This window comes from Ceratocystis lukuohia (genome assembly GCF_044167205.1).
Source record: "Ceratocystis lukuohia strain C4212 chromosome Unknown Supercontig9_pilon, whole genome shotgun sequence".
Lineage (NCBI taxonomy): Eukaryota > Fungi > Ascomycota > Sordariomycetes > Microascales > Ceratocystidaceae > Ceratocystis > Ceratocystis lukuohia.
In genome coordinates this window covers 978,498-997,368 of record NW_027263528.1, presented here as the reverse complement: position 1 = coordinate 997,368, position 18,871 = coordinate 978,498, and the positions used below count along the sequence as shown (strand labels likewise).

The following is an 18,871-nucleotide window of genomic DNA, read 5'->3' as shown; positions in this document are numbered from 1 at the left end:
CCTGCAGCCGCCTTCCTTTCGCTCTGCACCGCTTGCTAAGCGTCTCGTTTGACTGTCAAAGCATCTGATTCTCAGACTTCAATAATGTCATCTGATGCATTGTTGCCTTCATCCGATATTGGCCCGCAAACACGATAAACGGCGCGATCGCCCAGCCTTTGGCATTGATGGCCCGGCTGGTCGTAAGCCATTCCCGGTTTCCAAGCTGCACTGGTTTTGCATTTCCACGTCTTTCTGTGCCTGTAACAACCATTTCGCCCCCAATCAGGGGCCATCATAAACCCAGTCTCATCAACGTTGTAGATATCCACAAGGGTGGTGCCATACTTGGCGATTGCGTTCTCCACGGGTCTTCGCATCTGGCTCTTTGATAGTCGTGTCTACAATCAAATCACGTCTCAAGGTCTGGTTGGCGCTTGACGAAGTTGGAAGCCCAGCGCTTACCAACAGGTGACGCGTCGTGGTCAGCGAGCAGTTTATTGGCCATTTCTTCGACACCACGAAGTCGCGGAGGAAATTCTCGCGAATCCATGTCGACAACGAACTGCACAATAATTCCGGATCAGATAGTTTCTGTGGTTTAGAGATCTAGTCACGTCGAGATTGAACACCATTGTGCTGGCGACGTAACTTATAATAGCTCACTTTGTACGTCCTTGCAGCCTATAGGAGACCTAATTTTGGGTTATTTGAAGGGCTTGAAGAGCAAACAGTATACTACCCTCATCATTGCGTTGAGGCATATTTAATGGTTGAGAATTGATTGATCAAATAGAAGAACGTGTAGCAATGCGTAGTCTCAGCCACACTGTAGCACTGCCACATGCCTGACCACCCACACCACATAGTTTATATTCAGTCCTAGGAAATTCTGTAGATAGACTAAACAGGATATTCTTCACGCAAAATCGCCCCAACAGAAAGTAATGGTGCTTGGTTTTTGGCGCGCATACTTGTTGGGTGCACATTGGTTGACGTGTGTCAGAACATACCTAAGCAGACGTACAGGAGAGGACGCGTGACTGGAAACCCAAGTAGATATATCTCATGGTCGAAGTACTTGGGAGTTGACGAAGAAGACAGGCAATAATCAATAGACGCCGGATCTCAACCGATTTATGTGTTCCTCACTCCGTGTGTAGGCCAAACAAGCGGCCTTGGAACAAGCCCTTTATGTCTGACACTAACCCCGGTAACCCTAATGCTTGGCTGAGCTTAGCCAGGGGTAACAATCCTGTTAACCCTGGCTCAGATTGCCAAAAACAACCATTCATACATGAAAGGAAAAGCTTCGTCCTGGCGCTATGGCTCTAGACGCAAGTAGTAACAAACTCTCGGGTCCATCTTTGGGCACGGGACATGAGAAATCAAGCCCAGGATCGGGTCATTCACGACAAACGTGTTCAGATGGGCTAGGCTTTACCGACAAAGAACCTAGTGCACACCATGACGGACATCTGGCTTTACGTTTCTATATGCAAGCGATCTAAATTTCCGCAATACTTCGAGGAAATTTCCTTCTTGCATAGTGCAGAAATGTCTTGGTCAGGCTTGGCATGTTAGTGCATGGAGCTACATGAGGTCACCACACTCTGTCTGGGTCATCCTGGGCTATCCATTTTGTCACGAAATGCAGCACGATCGACGGTGCGTGGGCTATGCTATAGTGGTGGGTAAAATAAAGGAAACAACGCATCTAGAATATCTCGGTATGTGAGACGTCTTAGCTGCAATTGGAATATATATAAGGGTATCACTGCCAGCTTCAAACGGCATGAAACCTTCTTACACCCACCATTTTGGCCACATACTTTCTCCTCTACACTTGTTGGGCCCAGTTTGCCTTCCATCTTTTCCTCTTGGTAGCAATGAAATTGTCTCTAGCTTCTTTTCCTTTGGCCATATCTGCCCTTAATCTTGCTCTGCCCATACGCCTTGACTACCATGGCTACCAGGTAATACGATCTGGATACATAGACGCGGTCCTTCCTCGTGGTGTAGATGCAGGCTATGAGTACCTTGATATATTTGGCTTCTATTCCTGGATGAAAGCTGTAGTTATCTACAGTGCCGATGACTACAAAGAGCCTAAGCGTGATGACAAGCTTAGCATGACTGAAATCTACGATGATCTTGCAGAAGATCGTAACATCAAGCTTAAAGATGTAGAATGGGTCATTTCTGAGGTTGGGGACGACGCATCCACAAACACGCTGATTGATAATTTCCGCCAAAACCGCAAACTCTTTTATTTGGATGAATTCACGATTTATCCTGGCGACACGGAATGGAATGCGATTAGCCACAATCTGCACTTCCAACGTGCAACGCTAATTAAGGGGAGAGCTGCCGCAAAAGTACTTGTGAGAAACATTGAGCGCAAGATGCTTGGAGGGCTTTACCAATTTGTGTACCTTCACTTTCATTTCCCGATGTCGGAATTCGAGGAGCCGGAAGATACGGCGTCCGTTTCCGTCAACGACAAACTAAATGATGGCCTAGGAAGTGTGCGGCCGAGTGAATGGAAAAAAGAATTAAGGAAGCTGTTGGAACTCGACCGGGAAAGCGATGAAGTTGCGGAGGGGATCTTGACGACCTTTCTTGATGGGCAAGAAGAGCAAGAGGTTGAATCTCTCTTGGCTATGAATAAGGAGCTTGCGCAGTTGTTCCCAGAGCTTCGCCAGGAAAACGATAATTCTATATCTAGCACTTAGACAAAGTCGTTGCTTTGTAGAATAGTAGTAGTTAACGACTCCGTCATGTAATGAACAAAAGCGAGGGACGTCACATAAATGTCCATCATAGTTTCAACCATCTTATAGACACTATTGTTTCATCCGTACGACTACCTCCAAACGACAGGACCAACTACTTGGCGTCTCGCCACATACATCCGTCCGTGGGCGAATATCTTTGAACTGGCTAGGCATCCCAGTAGCAGCTTGTACATACAACTGCATCTACCCTTGCTAGCATACAGGACCCCATCACGTTCTAACACCATGTGGTCTATCCTATGTCATCCATTCTGTCTAGAAGGGCAATGAAATAGGCCATGGCTTCCATTGGCTCATATGAAAAGAAGCCATTACTCTCTAGCTTAGAGTTCCGTCCAGGCACGTCATTGGGAGCTGGCTAAGCGGCCAGTCATAAAGGCCAAGAAGCCGAACCTTCTTCTCCACATCACCGCTGCTTTACTCTTGTTCACTACAGTAGTGTAGTGCAGTATTCAACTGTTGCGTCTTCTCTGGCACCCATCAGAATAAGGTTCTTCCCTGCATGCAGTGAGTATTAACCTATTCCACTATCGTCAGTCACTATTGCGCCTTCCAGATTTTGTCTCTTGCACCCTTTCCTTTTTCTGCTTAATCTGTCACCTATTTGAGGCTACATAATAGGGCATTACCCAGCTTCTACGTCTGCAGCCGCAAAGTAGAGGCTACTAACTGGCCATGATGAAGCGTGCGTGTGTCTGAGAGGCCACATCACATGACACAGTACGTTCTTGCGTTTCCCGGATTATACCGTGTCATTCTCACCTAATTCACGTCGACAACTATATCATGAGATCCTCAATAGAATCGAAGGCGACAGGGACGGTAACAATGTCCCTGCTTCTCGTATGTAGCCAATGACTCGGTACTCTCTACAATGGAAGCAACACTGGACTCCACAACTCGGACGAGGGCCGTTCTCCGCATACCATAACCATGTTTAAGCTTAGCTATGACACGCAATGTCGTTTTATTTTTTAACTGCCTACATACCCATAGGCTCGGCCCAAAGGAGTCTGGTGTTTCCGTCAGGCAGCCGGACTTTTGCATCATCCAACCAACACATCGTAATTTCCGTATAACAAATGCAGCATCTCCATGCTGGATTTCGTGCAACAGGCTTCCTAACATACAATAGTTTGTAGTCGCGCATCGACGCGAAGGTGCTTGGATCCATTTACTCATACTTGTTGGCTAGCCTTATGGCAGACCATATTTACCACTGAATCTAACCTTGGCAATGTTTCAACGTCTCATGCCCAAGGATACCCAGACGAGCCGTTCAAAGCTTGTATTGGCGCTGAAAAGCAACGCGTGTCTATAGACGGCCTTGGAGACCCTATGTATGTAAGACAGTTGACTAGCTCTACACCTTTGCACAAGTTCCGAGTTGATAGTTTATCTGGATTATCGGAACACTAGATTGTCAAGGCTAGCCTTTGGATTGAGGCAATGAGTGTCGTTGAGCCCAGAGTGTTAGCGCATGGGACCACATGAAGCCACCACACCACGCCCTATGAATCATCCCCGCTCCTCCGCTTTGTCGAGAACTGCAAGACATAGTTCATAGTGCTTAAGAATTGCCATTGAAATGAAGAACGGACTAGATGCATGTCTCAGTACTAGATACTTGAACGGGTGTTTCTAAGAGATCATTAGAAGGCGGTTGTATCCCACCCATTTGAAGGCTAAATTGCATCGTCTCCTCTCTATCCCACTATTTCAACGATACACCCTTCTAAACACAAGAATGATTAGCCCTCACACGCTCTCTATATCCGTAACGACATCGCCACGATGAGGCTCCTCTCTGGCTCTCTGCCTTTGGCCTTATCCCTTCTCACTCTTGCTCAGGCTACCGTACTTCAGGATCACGGCTACCTTAAAATAATTACTGGATACATAGATGCTTTTTTTGCGTGTAGCGAGAATGGTGACTATCATTTGGTTGACACTATTAGTTTCCATCTCTGGATGAAGATGGCCACCATCTACATTGCCAACAACGAGCGTATTTCCGCTGCAATCGCTTTCGATGTTGATTCATTTCGGCTCGGGAAGACAAAGACTCACAAGACAAGACGCCAGTATCAGCGGAAGATACAGAGAGCGATATTGCAATGACGTAGACAAAGTTGTAGAAAAAGAAGTGGGAGAAGAAGTAGGACAGTAAGTCATCTCTTGACTGGCGCAACGGTAATTAGGAAGCAACTGCATCCAGGAGTTTGTACGATGTAGAAGAGCACGGAGAAGATTCATAACTAGCGGGTGGGCTTAGAAGCAAATATTGCGGATTTCATCACAGCGAGCAAGGAGGGTAACAATGTGGCGTGTCCTCGCACTTAGCTCACGACTCGACCTTCAGCAGAACGCAGGCTAGACTTGCCTCATAGAAACTACTAGCTATGCTTGCCACACACCCTCTAATTTTCGTTCTTAGATACTATTAAAATGATGAACCCGCTGTAGTTAGGTGTCGGAACAAGACTAAGCTGATGTGCAGGTGTGGCGTGACTATAGGCTGTTGTGTTAATTTTGTATTGATTTATCAAGCTGTCAAGTCCTGCAACTACATGCGCACATTTTTGTGCAATGTACTGTATATAAGGGTTTGCTGTCAGCAGTCTAGTAGGTTACCAAGATTCTTACCTTTGATCAAGTTCAGCTACACGTTAGAGTTACCAGACAGAAGGATCTCGTTCCAAGGCCGCTTGTCTAGTCAAGACGCTGAAGTGAGGAACATGTAAATCGATTGAGATCTGCGCTTAAACCAAGAATTAGATAGAGCAACAACAACCTGAAATCATATATAACTCTGTAGTCTTTTGCGGACCGCAAAACCTCCTTTTTGAATGCCGATATCCTCATAAGCTTGTTGAAATAGGAGATATTAGGAGGACGTACTGAATGTCCTAGAAGGAGGAGTACGTAATGATTAAAGTTGTTCTACGTCTATCTATTTCTTGCCTAAAGAGCGGATCTCAACCGACTTACATATGTCTAGATCAAGCACATGGGCCTTGGAAGAAGGTCCTTTATGTCTGGTTCTAACCCTAAAGCTTGTCCGCAATCCTGGTAACCCTGACTTAGGTTACTGACATGTAGCATACAAGTTCGTGGTCCCTGTCAGACAATTTCAGTGCTTAATCGAAGATTGTTGTGGAGGGAGATTCAGCTCCACTCGGAACAACGTCGGGTAAATACGTGGCACACGATGTTGTGAAGAGATTTCGAACTTAGTCATTAACTCGATGTTGTGGTGATATGCAATATTTTTGATATACGGTAACCGATGCAACCGTGTCCTGTCCTTAAATAAAAGCTGCTGATTTATATGCTGCTAACAACGCAAGACCTTCAACATGGGAATAAGCGTGGCTTGAGCGAAATGCATTCTGTTCCGCCACGACCCTAAAGAATTGGATTGATTCATCTCTAGGACTCTCAACACCCGTCAGCTATGGAACCGATCTCTCGAACCAGCGAGAGCCGCAATCTTCACGTCATGCCCGAAGTCTTCATCTGCCTTGATGAAAATAGTGAGGATGAGATTTTTGAGGCCAATCACTTCAAGCATGGGGCAGCAACTAAACAAGCTTACCCGAGAAAGCCCCTATGAGGACTATCCAACGTCCTATTTTTGAAATCGCCTACAGCGCCGATTTCTTATGATCTGATTTCCCAACAAACGAGATAGTTGCATGAGCCCATAACAAGCAAACTAAAGATCTAGGAAACAAGTGAGAAGCGTAATAGGGGTGGGTGCAGGAAGATGTTGAAAAGAGGATGGGCAAGCGAGGAAAGTTCTCTTGATGGTGCCGAGAATCACAAGCTTGCATCTTCGGCCGCTCTATGCACTAATGCTGGCAGTTTAATTTCAGACACCGGGGAGACGAAGGTTTATTCGTTTTTCCCTGCAGCCGGCCACTCAGTACCCTCCAGAGCGGAAGCAATATTGACTCTGACACGGATCGGGACAATTGCTAGCATGCCAAGTCCTTCTTTATGCTAAGCTATGATGGGACATATTACGCTTTATTTTGATTGCGCAAATATAGTCATTCATGAGCTCGATCCACCAAGGCCCATGATTCTCGTCTGACGGTCGGACTATTGCATCTGCTAATTAACCTGCGGTATTTCAAGTCCAACGAATGAAGGATCCCAGTGTTTAGCTTCCTATTGTAAGCTTTCGGCAATACAAAACGGCCGCTTAGTATGCAGTTGGCCATCGTTGCAAAGGTACTACGCTTTGCACTTGATATCTCGTGTCTACCCACGTGACAGATTGTATTTACAGGTCAACATCATCGCTTCTATCATTCAACATTGCGCGTCCTAGACTACCAAGACAGGCCACTGAAGGCTTTTTCTTCATGGTGTACAACATTGACAGGCATGAAGCGAAGACAAGCGACAATACAGTCCGAGGGAGACTGGAAGTCACATGGTCTTTTCAATTATGTCTGCAACATCCCGCCTTGTGTACTAGATCTGCTACAACGTATGTGCTTGAACAGGCCAGATTTTGGTGGTAGACACTCAGCGTAGACCATGACACTCAAGCGGAGTTATGCCTTCCAATTCATTGCCATTGCGTAATTGCAGTGAAGCTTAGATATACTGGGCCATAGAGACTTGTTTTGTATTGATGCAATGGTCTTCGTCAAGCCCGGGGTATTAGCGCATGGGGCCACATGAAGTCACCACACCACCCCCCTATGGGTCATTCTCGCCACCCCATTTTGTCAAGAATCGGAGCAAAGAGTCCAAGTTTCTCATGAATTGGTATCGGGAAAAGAAGGCCGGAAAACACGGCGCAGCACTGCGGAATGTTGGAGATACTAGTGAGAGGCAGTTAAAAGGCCATTGTATCCCACAGAGTCAGGGCCCCCAAAAGTGCGTGGTTCCCACACTCCACCGTTGCAATCATCTACTTTTCGTTCAGCCGCACTCTTGATCCCTAAGATTCTTGCTATACTTCTTACTACACCACCACAATGAAGTTCCTTTCCGCTTCCTTGTCTTTGGTCTTGCCGCTTCTCACTTTTGCTCGGGCTACGATCTTTGAGGACAATGGCTACAAGAAAGTCAGCGATAGGCAGATGGATTCAATCCTTTTCCGTGATGGAGACAAAGACTATCAGATGGTCAACACTATCGGCTTCCATCCTGGGATGAAAATAGCCACTATCTATGCTGCTAATAACGACATAGAGCCTGAGCGCCAGAACAAGCTTAGCTTCCCTGATATCTACAATGCTCTTGCGAAGCGGCATAAACGCAAACCTGAAGATATAGATTGGATCATTACTGAGGTTGCAGGAGACATCGAAACAGAGGGAATGATTCTCGGAATCCGCGAGGGCCGCAAAGTCGGTCTCCATGACGAGGTCACAGTGGCTCCCAACGACAAGGAGTGGAACGATATTCTAGGCACCAAGTACTACAGGAATGCGGCATCGGTTAGCCGCAAAGAAGTTGAGAGAGTTATCATCAGAACGCACAGGCGCACCTTGTTTGGGGATGATTTTGATGTTGATTCATTGATCTTCCATTTCCCGACTCAGGAAAACACGAACTCACAAGAGGAGACGACACCCGAATCAGCAGATGATACAGAGAACAGCAATTCAATGGGATGGATGGACTTTTGGAAGAAGGAGTGCATTAAGGGATTAAAAGGCAAAGTGGCCGACGAATTACACGCCGGGGAATGGCTAGATGCTGCACTAAATATTATATACAATACGGAAAAGCTCGAGGAAGAGGTATCTCTTGCCCGCCTGAAGGACGCGAGAGCCGATTTGAATATTGCTCTAAATGGCTACAGCGATGCGGCTGTTTCTCGCACTTAGCTCATGATTAGACTCTATCTAGAATAGAAGCAAGATTTGGCTTCATAATGCCGCAAAAAGAATGCCCCTCCACATGACGACAAACAAGATGAATAGATGTTGATGGCATTTATATTCACATGCCCGACGCTTAAAGTGCACTCCATGTTTCTTGTCCGATGGGTCAAATTCTGTAGAAGCCGATGATCTTACATAGTCTTGATCGTTGGTGATGATATTTGTCGACTTCAGTCAGGAATCTGGTATTTCCCGGGGCAGTCCATTGATAATGCGGCTCCGTGATATAATGAACAAAATCGAGACCTTTCCTATACGTAACAAGTTCCAATACGTTCTATCGACCTCTATCTATCATCCTTGCCTCTGTCAGCTTTTGCATGCATTGCACCCCATGCCACCTCCAGTCGATGTAATAGATCCCTCCCCCGTGATGGGACTTCCTCCACTTCGTAGTTCGGCGGCATGGAATGTGTGTCTCAAGCGCCACACAACAATAGGCTTTCAAGCTTTTACGGAAGATGCCATGTCATCTCGACCTAACATATGTCGGTAACCATGTCGCGAATTCCTTGTGGTATTGATTGACTCCGTTGCGGTATGTGTGAAACTTTGTGCGTGATCTCCGAGTCCAGTTTCTGCTCTCATAGGCACACCCTAGGTATGCTGGAATTTTGAGGATAAACTAAATGCTTTGTATGCATGTAGCAAGTCACACTCCGGTAACTATACTCCGTCTTCCTTGTAGCTTGCTTGGTCCCTTTTCCATATACTGGGCTAGGCATCGGAAAATCCGCTGGAAGGCTGTCATATAGAAACCCTGGCTTGAATACAAAGAGCAGCATCCTAGTTACGAAACAGCGTACCTAACGTAGTCCCCTTCGTCGTTCTAAAACCCGCCGAGTATAATCACTGAGCCTGCGTAATGGCAAAGCGCCGAGCTCTTTGCTTCGACCAAAACATATCAGTCGTCTACATGGCTAAAATCGGCATCCCGGAAGATTTACAGGGTAGTATTGTGTGATAACAAGTTGAATCAATGTCTCCGAACAGGTGGGTCATCATTACCTAGCAGGAGAAGGCATTCGGACGAACTGCACACTTTCCGCCAAGTCGGAATTTCCTGGAGGCTGTTTAGAGAAAAAGCTTGTAGATGTGGTAAGAAAACGGATTAGGGTTATTTACTAGAAGCTGCTGTGTAAGTTGATTGGTTGATACAAACCCGCAATCGTCGTATAGGATTCAGAGGCTTTCACAAGGCAAGATCACCGTTGTGGATATTATACTCCATTGGGAATAACTGGGGATGAACGCTCGCTTTGTTTGGTTGGCACAAAGCGTGTTTATAAGAGTAGGACCAAGACATGTATACCATGCGAAAGCTTTCACATGTCAAAACAATTTGCCCCAAATAAAAGGATGGCATGTACGCGATCCACTATTCATTTAAAGCACTTCTCGGCATGACCGCAAGCTGAGAAGAAGCTACTATGGGTCAGAAATTTAGGGACCGTTGTTAGGGTTAATAAGCGTCACGTATACGGCACCATGTCACGTGATGAACACACATATCAAACATCCAGTCCTAGGAAATTGTGTAGATAGTTTGAATTCAAATTCTTCTCATGCTAAATCATCACGCCAGGATTTTCGTTGACTAATGAACGCGGCCCAAGCTGCCCGAGAGCTTTTGCTTTTCTTTCTTACCCACCACTGAAAGTAAGACACCTAGCGTCATTGCAAAACGTCCCTTTCACCCCCTCCTGTCTTGCTAGAAAGACAAACAAATATTTAACATATTTTCTAGGAAGCTGAGGTAGCTCAAACGCTCAGGGCAGAAGAGGGTGCCAAAAAACTTGCAAACATGTATTGAAAGAGTAGATCTCTACACGGAAATTCTCCTGGTCATGGATCATCACTAATCTTGACTGTCCTGGCATCTAGTAGGCTAGGCTAGACTTATGTGATCTAGACACGGTCAAGTCCCAAAGGGCTGGTGGCCTGTTTTACAAGCCTCCAAGCAACAGCAAGCCCTATCTGGCCTCCGAATGAAAACAGGGAACCAATTTTGATATTAGGTACATTCGATTCTGACATCGCTGCTGAAGCTATCGATAAATTCTTAGTACGTGCTGCTGGTCGTTTACTGTCAATTGTGATGAATGGGGATAGATTCTTCAATTTCAATGGCTAGCCTTGTACCTGAACAAAAGAGCCGACATTTTGCATCAGGAAGTATTGTTAGGCCTTCATGCTATTGAATATGTTTCCAGGGTGTGCTACGCACGTTCTTGCGTTGGTGGCTTGAGCTGCCTCTATAAAAAGTTATGCCTGCAATAGTATATGGCCTCGCTAATCTGTCAACCTGCACACCCAGGACTTCTAGGGAGAAAACAGTTCGCTCTTTGCGCATGAAAAACGGTGATGCCCATATTTGCAAGCCTTTCTATGACCCCTATATTTGTCATCCCGCATCTTGGACACGCTACTTTCAACATCCTATATCCTAGGCCGTAAATTGCAATATCTCGCTAGTCCCATTCTGGCAGCCCCAAGCTACTTTTATTTATTCCAGGGCCTATATTGCTGACTTGAATCTTGTTTAAGCTGGGGTACATACATCGTTCTCATCTGATAAGCGTTGATTTTGATTAGATATGACAGGTAGGCTAGTTGATTGACAACCAAGGCAAATGTCAGCCTTGGAACTCATCAAACAAGGACCATGTTTCTTCTGTGCCACCCGCAGGAATAAGCACCACCATCCCGTTTCAACAACTTTTTAGATGGCCTAACTGAAATGCACACTGGTCTCGCGGAGGAGCATAAACGCAAGCCCGGAAATGTTGACTGGACCGTCACTGAGGTTGTGGAAGACCCGGCAATGCAGAATTTCGTCCTTAGCATCCGCGAGGACCGCAGTGTTGGGTTCAAGGAAGAGGTGACAAAAGTTCCCGGCGACAAGGAGTGGAACGAAATGTTGGGCACCAAGTACTACAGGTACGCGGTACTGGTTAACCGCAAAGCAATCGACAAAATTAGTGTCTGCAGCCAGAAACGTACCTACGATGGGGCCACTGCCGAGTTGGAAATCATTCACTTTAATTTCCCAACAGGAAGCAGCCTTTTTGAAAGATGTTCGCGGTGTGGAGGAGGAGGAGGTAGTTTCATCTTTGACCAGTCCGGAGGATTCTCGGATTGCCGATTTAGTCTCGGCTAACAGTCATAGCAAAGATGCCCCGGCTGCCCAGCCCGCATTTAGCTGGAAATTCGGCGCTTCCTAGAGCTGGAGAGAGACTTGGCTTTATGTTGGAACGAGTAATTGAAGAATTAGTTTGTGGGATACCACCATTTGCTGCATACTTCAAGAAGCTATGAAGAATATGATGTTGTTTGGAATTACACATTCATGCATTTGGCCCGCAAGAGTGTATGGCTCTTATCAGACAGCTGGAATTTGATATTAGTCCATCAAGCTACAGTACTTCCCACGTAATAGCGAAGCATCCTCATCCTCAGCTGTGTAACTAGAGTCCTCATGCTATGCAGCTTGTTGTTGTTGTACTCGGGCATTGTCGAGAAGGTACTTATACACACACGCCGGGGCCTTTTAGAACCCCCCGAGTTCAATTGTAGGCAAAGTTAAATCACCTTGGCTATCGTTCAACTGCCGTGGATCCAAACAATCAATATGAATGGTAAACAATCGCCTCTTGCCACTGCCACTGCGAACTATAAGCAGCGATTACGTGGAAAGAAGCGACAGTACAATCTAAGCACGGCTGTCGGCCACATAATGCCAGCAATTAAGCTTAGCATCTTCTGCGTCTTATATTGGACTAACTAGAAACGTAAACGGGTCAATAGGTCAGCCTTCGGCGTTGCGGACTTGGCCTTGACTATGGCAACTATCTGGCTCTAAGCCTTGACATGCCTTGCCAGCTGATAAATGCAATATGGCTTTTCGATACCGGACTGTGGGGGCTGCCTTTTGATTTAGTGCAAGGGTCTTCGTCAGGTCCGGGATGTTAGTGCATGGGGCCACATGGAGTCACGACACCTCGCGCTCGTGGGTCATCTTAGCCTATCCATTTTGTCAGGAAATGCAAAAGAGCATTCAAAGCGTTCATGAATTCCGTCCGAAAAAGATAACCGAAAAAGTATCTTTCAGCACTAGGTAGTGTGTCGAACTTTGTTGAAGGTAAGTTAAAAGACAAGTGTGTCCCGGCCTATGGTGTGTAGAATCTTCTCTCCGCAATAGTACCGTTGACCATCTACTTTCCCTTGCACCATACCCTCTATCCCTTGACTTCTTCGTGTGATTCTCACTCTTCCGCCACAATGAGATTCTTTGCGACGTCCTTGCCTTTGGCCTTATCCCTCCTTGGCCTTGCTCAGGCTACCATCCTGGAGGACAATGGCTACCAGAAAGTTAGCGCTGGAACTATGGATGCTGTTCTTCTGCGTGACGAGAATGGAGACTACCGGTTGATTGACGCTATCAGCTTCCATCCCTGGATGAAGACGGCCACTATCTACGCTGCTAACAACGACGTTGAGCCTGAGCACCAGAACAAGCTTGGCGCAGCTGAAATATACACTAGTCTCGCGGAGGAGCACAAACGCAATCCTAGAGACATTGATTGGATCATCGCTGAAGTGGTTGGTGACCTGAAAATGGAGGAGTTGATCTCCAACATCCGCCAAGGCCGCAATGTTAAGCCTGGCGACGAGGTGACGATCGTTCCCAGCGACAAGGAATGGAAAAGTATTTTGGATACCAAGTACTACGCGTTTGCGGCGCTGGTCAACCCTAAAGCAATGGAAAAGGTTATTGTCAGGACGCACACACGTTCTAGGAATCCAGTTCCTTTCCCTGTTGATTCCTTCCACTTTTATTTCCCGGGCTCAGAAAACGGGAAGCTGGAAGACGGTTCGTCTGCACCAGGCGAAGATACAGAGAAGGATGATGGAATGAAGTGGGAGGAGATTTGCAGGAAGGAGTGGCAGAAGATGCTGAGAAGCGAGGGGTACATGGGCTCAAAAATGGATTGGGGCAACGAGAAACAGCAAGCAGCTACATTCAAAAGTCTTTTTGCATTGGAAGAGGAGCAGGAATATTCATCGCTGCTTGCTCTAGATGCCATGATTGCTGGTGTGATCTCGTCTAGCAGGGAGAGCTATGCCGCGCCCGCTCCCAGCACTTAGCCCACGACTCGCCGCTCCCTAGAGTGGAAGTGAGACTTCACATCATGAATCGTAGAACAAATGTTCATTGCATGGGAAATTCAGCTTTGTTTTTCTAAGCAAATGTAAAAAACCTTAGTCTAATGTTAATAATTTACACATTGATGTGGTAGAGTTGCAAGAGTTAATCTCTATCATTCATGGCATTGCAGGGGTCACATGACAGTCTGACCCTAACCCCACTCTGAGAAAGACTTACGAAGCCGTCAGCATCGGAAGTCTGTCACAGAGTTTCCTTCCTTCTTCATCAAGCATTAAGAATCAGAAGAATCGACATAAATTTTAGGATTGCTATTCATACGAGTCTACCGTATATATATGCATCTACGTGAGTGATTATAGTGTTCTGTTCACTGTGGTCAATAGCTGCAGGGTTACAACTGCCGTATCATAGACGCCGGCGTAACACTCACAATCGGGTTGCCCTATTAGCTGCCGAGAACAAAGACCATCAGGACTTAGCCGGCGCTGGCGGGCAAAAAGAACTAGGCTAAACAATAGAGGGGTTAAGACAGTAGAGGAAGGAAGGGAAGCAATTGATCAGATGGATGTTGATGCGCAGGTAGTAGCTGGACCATCACGGAGTAGTGGTCAAAGGAGGTCAGCGCGACCGGGTATTCCGCGTTGTGGTGTCTGCGGCCAGCCTGGCCATAATGCAAGGACTTGTCACGTAGTGATTGAGACATCTGAGGAAGAGTATAGTGAGTAGTTTTAATTGGTCAACCCGGTTGCGGTGATTTTATTGCGAGTTCTATAAGAGAGGCTACGAAAAGTGCGGCGCTCGGGGTACGCGTAAGTTACATGATATAAGTTTGTTCTATAATCGTCGAAATTGGCGTATCCGGTGATTTAAACACGCATGCATATGTAGATCGGGCAGCAGGTTGCGGCATTAGACTTGTCCAATGTTATGACTATTTGACATGCATCAAGCCGGTAATTACACTGAATTTTCCCAATGGTTGCGAAAGCTTCTGTCTGAATTAATGCAAATTCCATCGCCTAGCCCGGGATGTTGATGCATGGGCCATAGGAGGCCATCATGGCCGATAGATGATCCTGGCTCTGACATTTTGCCAGTTAATGCGAATAAAAATTGATAGCCTTTGGTAATTTCTATTAAGGCAAACACAAAAACAATCAGCCGTCTAAAACAAATATTTGTGAGATGTTTCTGGGCGGTAGTTGAAATATCGAGGTGTCCCGCCCAGTTCAAATCTCGTGAAGTGTAGTGTCTTCTCCTCACCACGACAATATCTTCATCGTCTCATCATCTCTTTCATGCAGCCGCCTTCATCTCACACACTCCTTCTGTAACCTTGATCGCTTCGCCAAAATGAGATTCTTTTCGGTTACTTTGCCTTTGGCCTTATCTCTCGTCAGCCTTGGTCAGGCTACCACCCTGGAGGACAATGGCTACCTGAAAGTCAGCGCCGGAAGTGTGGATGGTGTCCTTTTCCGGGACCCGCATGGACGCTATCAGCTGGCTGACACCATTAGCTTCCACCCCTGGATGAAGATGGCGACCATCTACGTTGCTGATAACGAGATGGAGCCTGAGCACCAGAACAAGCTTGGCCTGACTGAAATTTACACCGCTCTTGCAGAGGAGCACAAACGCAAGCCTGAAGACGTCGATTGGATTGTTACCGAGGTCATGGGTGACCCAGAAATGGAAGATTTCATCCTTGGCATTCGAAAGGGCCGCGGCGTTGGTCCGAAGGATGAGGTCATAATCACTCCTGGCCAAGATGAGTGGAGGAAAATCCAGGACACCAAGCACTATATGTATGCAGCACTGGTTAACCGCAAAGCAATCGACAAAATCATCATTACAACCCATCAACGTATGGTGTCTGGAGTGACTTTCGACATTAATTCCTTCCACTTTTATTTCCCGTCACAGCATTTCAGAAAGCCTTACGGCAAGGGCATTGGATCAGGCGCTGCTACGCAGAAAGACGATAAGCTGAAGTGGGAGGAGGTATGGAGGAAGGAATGGTCGGCCAAGTGGAAAGTTGATACGTCAAATGGTTGGAAGGTTCAGTGGAGTAGCCAGGAAGAGGAAATGGATATGTATAAGGCCATTTACGCCGCAGAAAAGAAGCGTGAAGCTTCATCTCTGGTAGATCTGGCTACTCAAATGACGCAAGTTATGTCGAGTTAAAAACGCGGCAACGATGGCGCCCGTTTCCTGCATTGAGTCGATGACGGGGTGGTCTCTGGAACGGAGGTGACTGCACTTCATGACGCGAAGCAAAACGTCTCTCTTGATGTTTCACTGTTACTTTTCATAGTATCACGAGGAAGATAATTTAATCTTAATTACTTACACATTTGCATTCTCGGTCCTCGAAGGTACATTATATGATTCTTGTCTGAAGACTGTCATTTTTAATCAACTAGTCGTATCACAGTATCCTCCATACATCAAAACTAACAACGTGATACTCAGCTTTGTGTAGCCAATGGAACTGGCTTCCTGATACCCAATTTGATCATTGTGCAGTTGGCTATAGTCGAAAAGCTGCTTAAACCTGTCAGGTTATGACTAAACTGGCGTACAAAACAGCTATTGAACCGGATGGCCATGGGGGATAAGCAAAGAAATACACTAGGTCTCATTGTCGGCCGCCTTGCGCCACCAATCAAGTCGGCAATCTTGCTTTTAGTTCATGTACGGGGTATGTGCGCAGGTAGATCAGGCTTTGGCATGAGACATGTAGCCTATATCATGGTAGATAGCTAGCACTACACCTTTGGAAGCACTAACAACTATCGGCTTTCTACAGTACAGTCTTGTGTGCTAGGCACCATGCACCATCTTACTTTCGTCAGGCAAAATAAACAATCGCCCACCAAAACCCAACTCTTTCATTTACAGATAGCTCGACCCGAATGAAGATTATTTACAAGGAGTTTCTTCCATGAAGTATAGATTTGATTAGAATTTCTAATTCTCTTCTCAAACTGTCAAGGAGAGCACCCGAGTTATGTGGGTAGTAGTAAGGAAATATTACAATCCCCGATTTCCTCACCGCTGCTTTCCAACATCATTCCCGATAATCTCTTACAGCATGATCAGAATGCTTTCATCGCGGCCTCGTTGGAGATATACAGAAGACGGCATGGCTGAGGCTTTATTGGATGCTACCGATAATGACTTTTCACCCTCGTAGACGTTTCAGCGACGGGGAGTACCTTGAACCACTGTAATTGACAGACCTAGCGGCCAGACGGTCGTGAAAAGCAGGTCCAACCTGGGAGGCTGGCTGAAGGGGCTATATATCCAAAAGTATATTAATGGGAAACTTAATGAGGTAAAATTTCCACCAAGGCTCTATTATGGCTGAGTTCTGTGTAAGTGAAATAGCTGAGCTTTTGTGGTGGAATCATTTTTTGCTGGACAAAAGAGTGGTAGTGCATGGTATGGCTTCACTTTTGCCTTTGGTTTCTGTTGTTTTTATCTTACGCCTTGTCACTACAGGAAGCCGAGAGATGGAATTTCCGCATCGGATCATGACAGGAACAATGGCCGGATGGGGAGCGGTGTGGGAAAGATATTGGAGGAAGGAATTGAATAAAACACGGAGTAGTCAGCAGGATGGACATGCTATTATAAGAAGCTCGCTCGCTTGAGAGACTAGAGGGATTATATCCGTAGCCGATTTCAATGCCGAGCACTCCCATCAAAGTGAATGCTCTCTAGGGCCAAGATAGTTTCTAACTTCGCCCTTCGAGAAGAAAAACGAGGGCCGCGATGTTAATTTTTACTGTACCTTCTACGCATTTATAAATGTAATGGTGTTATCTATGCCGCACATACTCACGAGCTTACAACAAGGTAGCTAGTAATTCTTGTTGGGCAATTTCAACAGTTCATCAGCCAATCAGCTATTAGCACCCCCTGTCTAACCCATAGAGTATCTTCCTGCGCAGTTTTGTGTAACCAAATAACGGAATTAACTTGCCAATATGCCCGTTTATTTCTTGACTTCTGGCTGAGTATCTCCGCGAAGGCGCTTGGATCATATTAATTTCTTCCAGCTAACGTGCGTGGTGGTAATCGAGTGACGCAGATAAGTGAGCGACGCACTTTTATCAAGTCTCCGAATTAAACACGCAATAGAAGCACCATAATCCGTCTGGTGAATCGAAATTAATCACTATACTATTCTCTGTTGACCTCGAGGGCCTCCTGACAGGTCCTTACATTATGTCCCGTCTTTCTGCAAATACTACACTGCCGAGCCTTTGCTCCTTGTGACTTTCCACGGCCACCTCTCGAGGATTCAACTGTTACCTGCACATCAATATCCATCTGATCAATTAACTGTGATGCTTCCCCTGTAGTTCAGGACCCTTCTTTCTGTATCCTAGTCCATTTTCTACACCGGCGCCGGGCTACTGTGTTATTAACTTGTTCAAGTTGTCGATTCCTTTCCCATAGTGAGACCACCTCGCGTATATTAACAGTCGTTGCCTTCTCAAAATGCTTCATGGCTTCAATTATTGACTCTAGGGAGCTGCTCTTATGAGTGGGGTAGCACGAGAGGCGGGAAAGGACTAAGATATAGAAAGAAGGGCCTTAAACTACAGGGGAAAAATCACAATCAATTAATCAAATACAGACAAGTCAGCCCTAGCAACAGGAGCTTATCCCACCATTGCAATCAACTTAAATCCGTCACCACTCGATAATCGCACCTAGCTTTTACAACACCCCGAAGCTTACTTTTTACTAGCCACAGCGGCCATCATGGAGCCCTTTGTGCATGTTAGCGCATGGAGCCTCACAAGATCTTAACACCATGCCGTCAATGCTAGGCGATCGGTCTTCGAGGAACGCAATAGAATACCCAATTCTTGCTGTCAGCTCATAAGAACAAAAAGCCATCACTATGTGTTAAGAAATCGTCAGGGTGGGTCGCTTGTAGACGACTATAAAACTAATACATGCCGTCTGTCATAAGAGTCCAAAATCTTGACTTACTT

General features: G+C 46.1%; 6 protein-coding genes across 6 annotated transcripts; 5 read left to right on the top strand and 1 right to left on the bottom strand.

Moving 5' to 3' along the window:
* Positions 1-71: 71 nt before the first annotated feature.
* HOO65_090234 (uncharacterized protein) lies at positions 72-532 on the bottom strand (the record flags this gene model as incomplete). Its single annotated transcript, XM_071004628.1, has 2 exons — positions 72-365; positions 422-532. 2 exons carry the CDS (start codon positions 530-532, stop codon positions 72-74), a joined length of 405 nt encoding a protein of 134 aa, XP_070856120.1.
* A 1,336-nt stretch (positions 533-1,868) lies between these two features.
* HOO65_090233 (uncharacterized protein) lies at positions 1,869-2,714 on the top strand (the record flags this gene model as incomplete). Its single annotated transcript, XM_071001653.1, has 1 exon — positions 1,869-2,714. One exon carries the CDS (start codon positions 1,869-1,871, stop codon positions 2,712-2,714), a length of 846 nt encoding a protein of 281 aa, XP_070856119.1.
* A 5,060-nt stretch (positions 2,715-7,774) lies between these two features.
* Positions 7,775-8,632, top strand: HOO65_090232 (uncharacterized protein; the record flags this gene model as incomplete). The annotated part of the gene is made up of 1 exon (XM_071001652.1): positions 7,775-8,632. One exon carries the CDS (start codon positions 7,775-7,777, stop codon positions 8,630-8,632), a length of 858 nt encoding a protein of 285 aa, XP_070856118.1.
* A 2,797-nt stretch (positions 8,633-11,429) lies between these two features.
* HOO65_090231 (uncharacterized protein) lies at positions 11,430-11,849 on the top strand (the record flags this gene model as incomplete). The annotated part of the gene is made up of 2 exons (XM_071004630.1): positions 11,430-11,629; positions 11,681-11,849. 2 exons carry the CDS (start codon positions 11,430-11,432, stop codon positions 11,847-11,849), a joined length of 369 nt encoding a protein of 122 aa, XP_070856117.1.
* Positions 11,850-12,970: 1,121 nt separating this feature from the next.
* On the top strand, positions 12,971-13,837 carry HOO65_090230 (uncharacterized protein; the record flags this gene model as incomplete). The annotated part of the gene is made up of 1 exon (XM_071001651.1): positions 12,971-13,837. One exon carries the CDS (start codon positions 12,971-12,973, stop codon positions 13,835-13,837), a length of 867 nt encoding a protein of 288 aa, XP_070856116.1.
* A 1,375-nt stretch (positions 13,838-15,212) lies between these two features.
* Positions 15,213-16,043, top strand: HOO65_090229 (uncharacterized protein; the record flags this gene model as incomplete). The annotated part of the gene is made up of 1 exon (XM_071001650.1): positions 15,213-16,043. One exon carries the CDS (start codon positions 15,213-15,215, stop codon positions 16,041-16,043), a length of 831 nt encoding a protein of 276 aa, XP_070856115.1.
* Between the last annotated feature and the right edge of the window lie 2,828 nt (positions 16,044-18,871).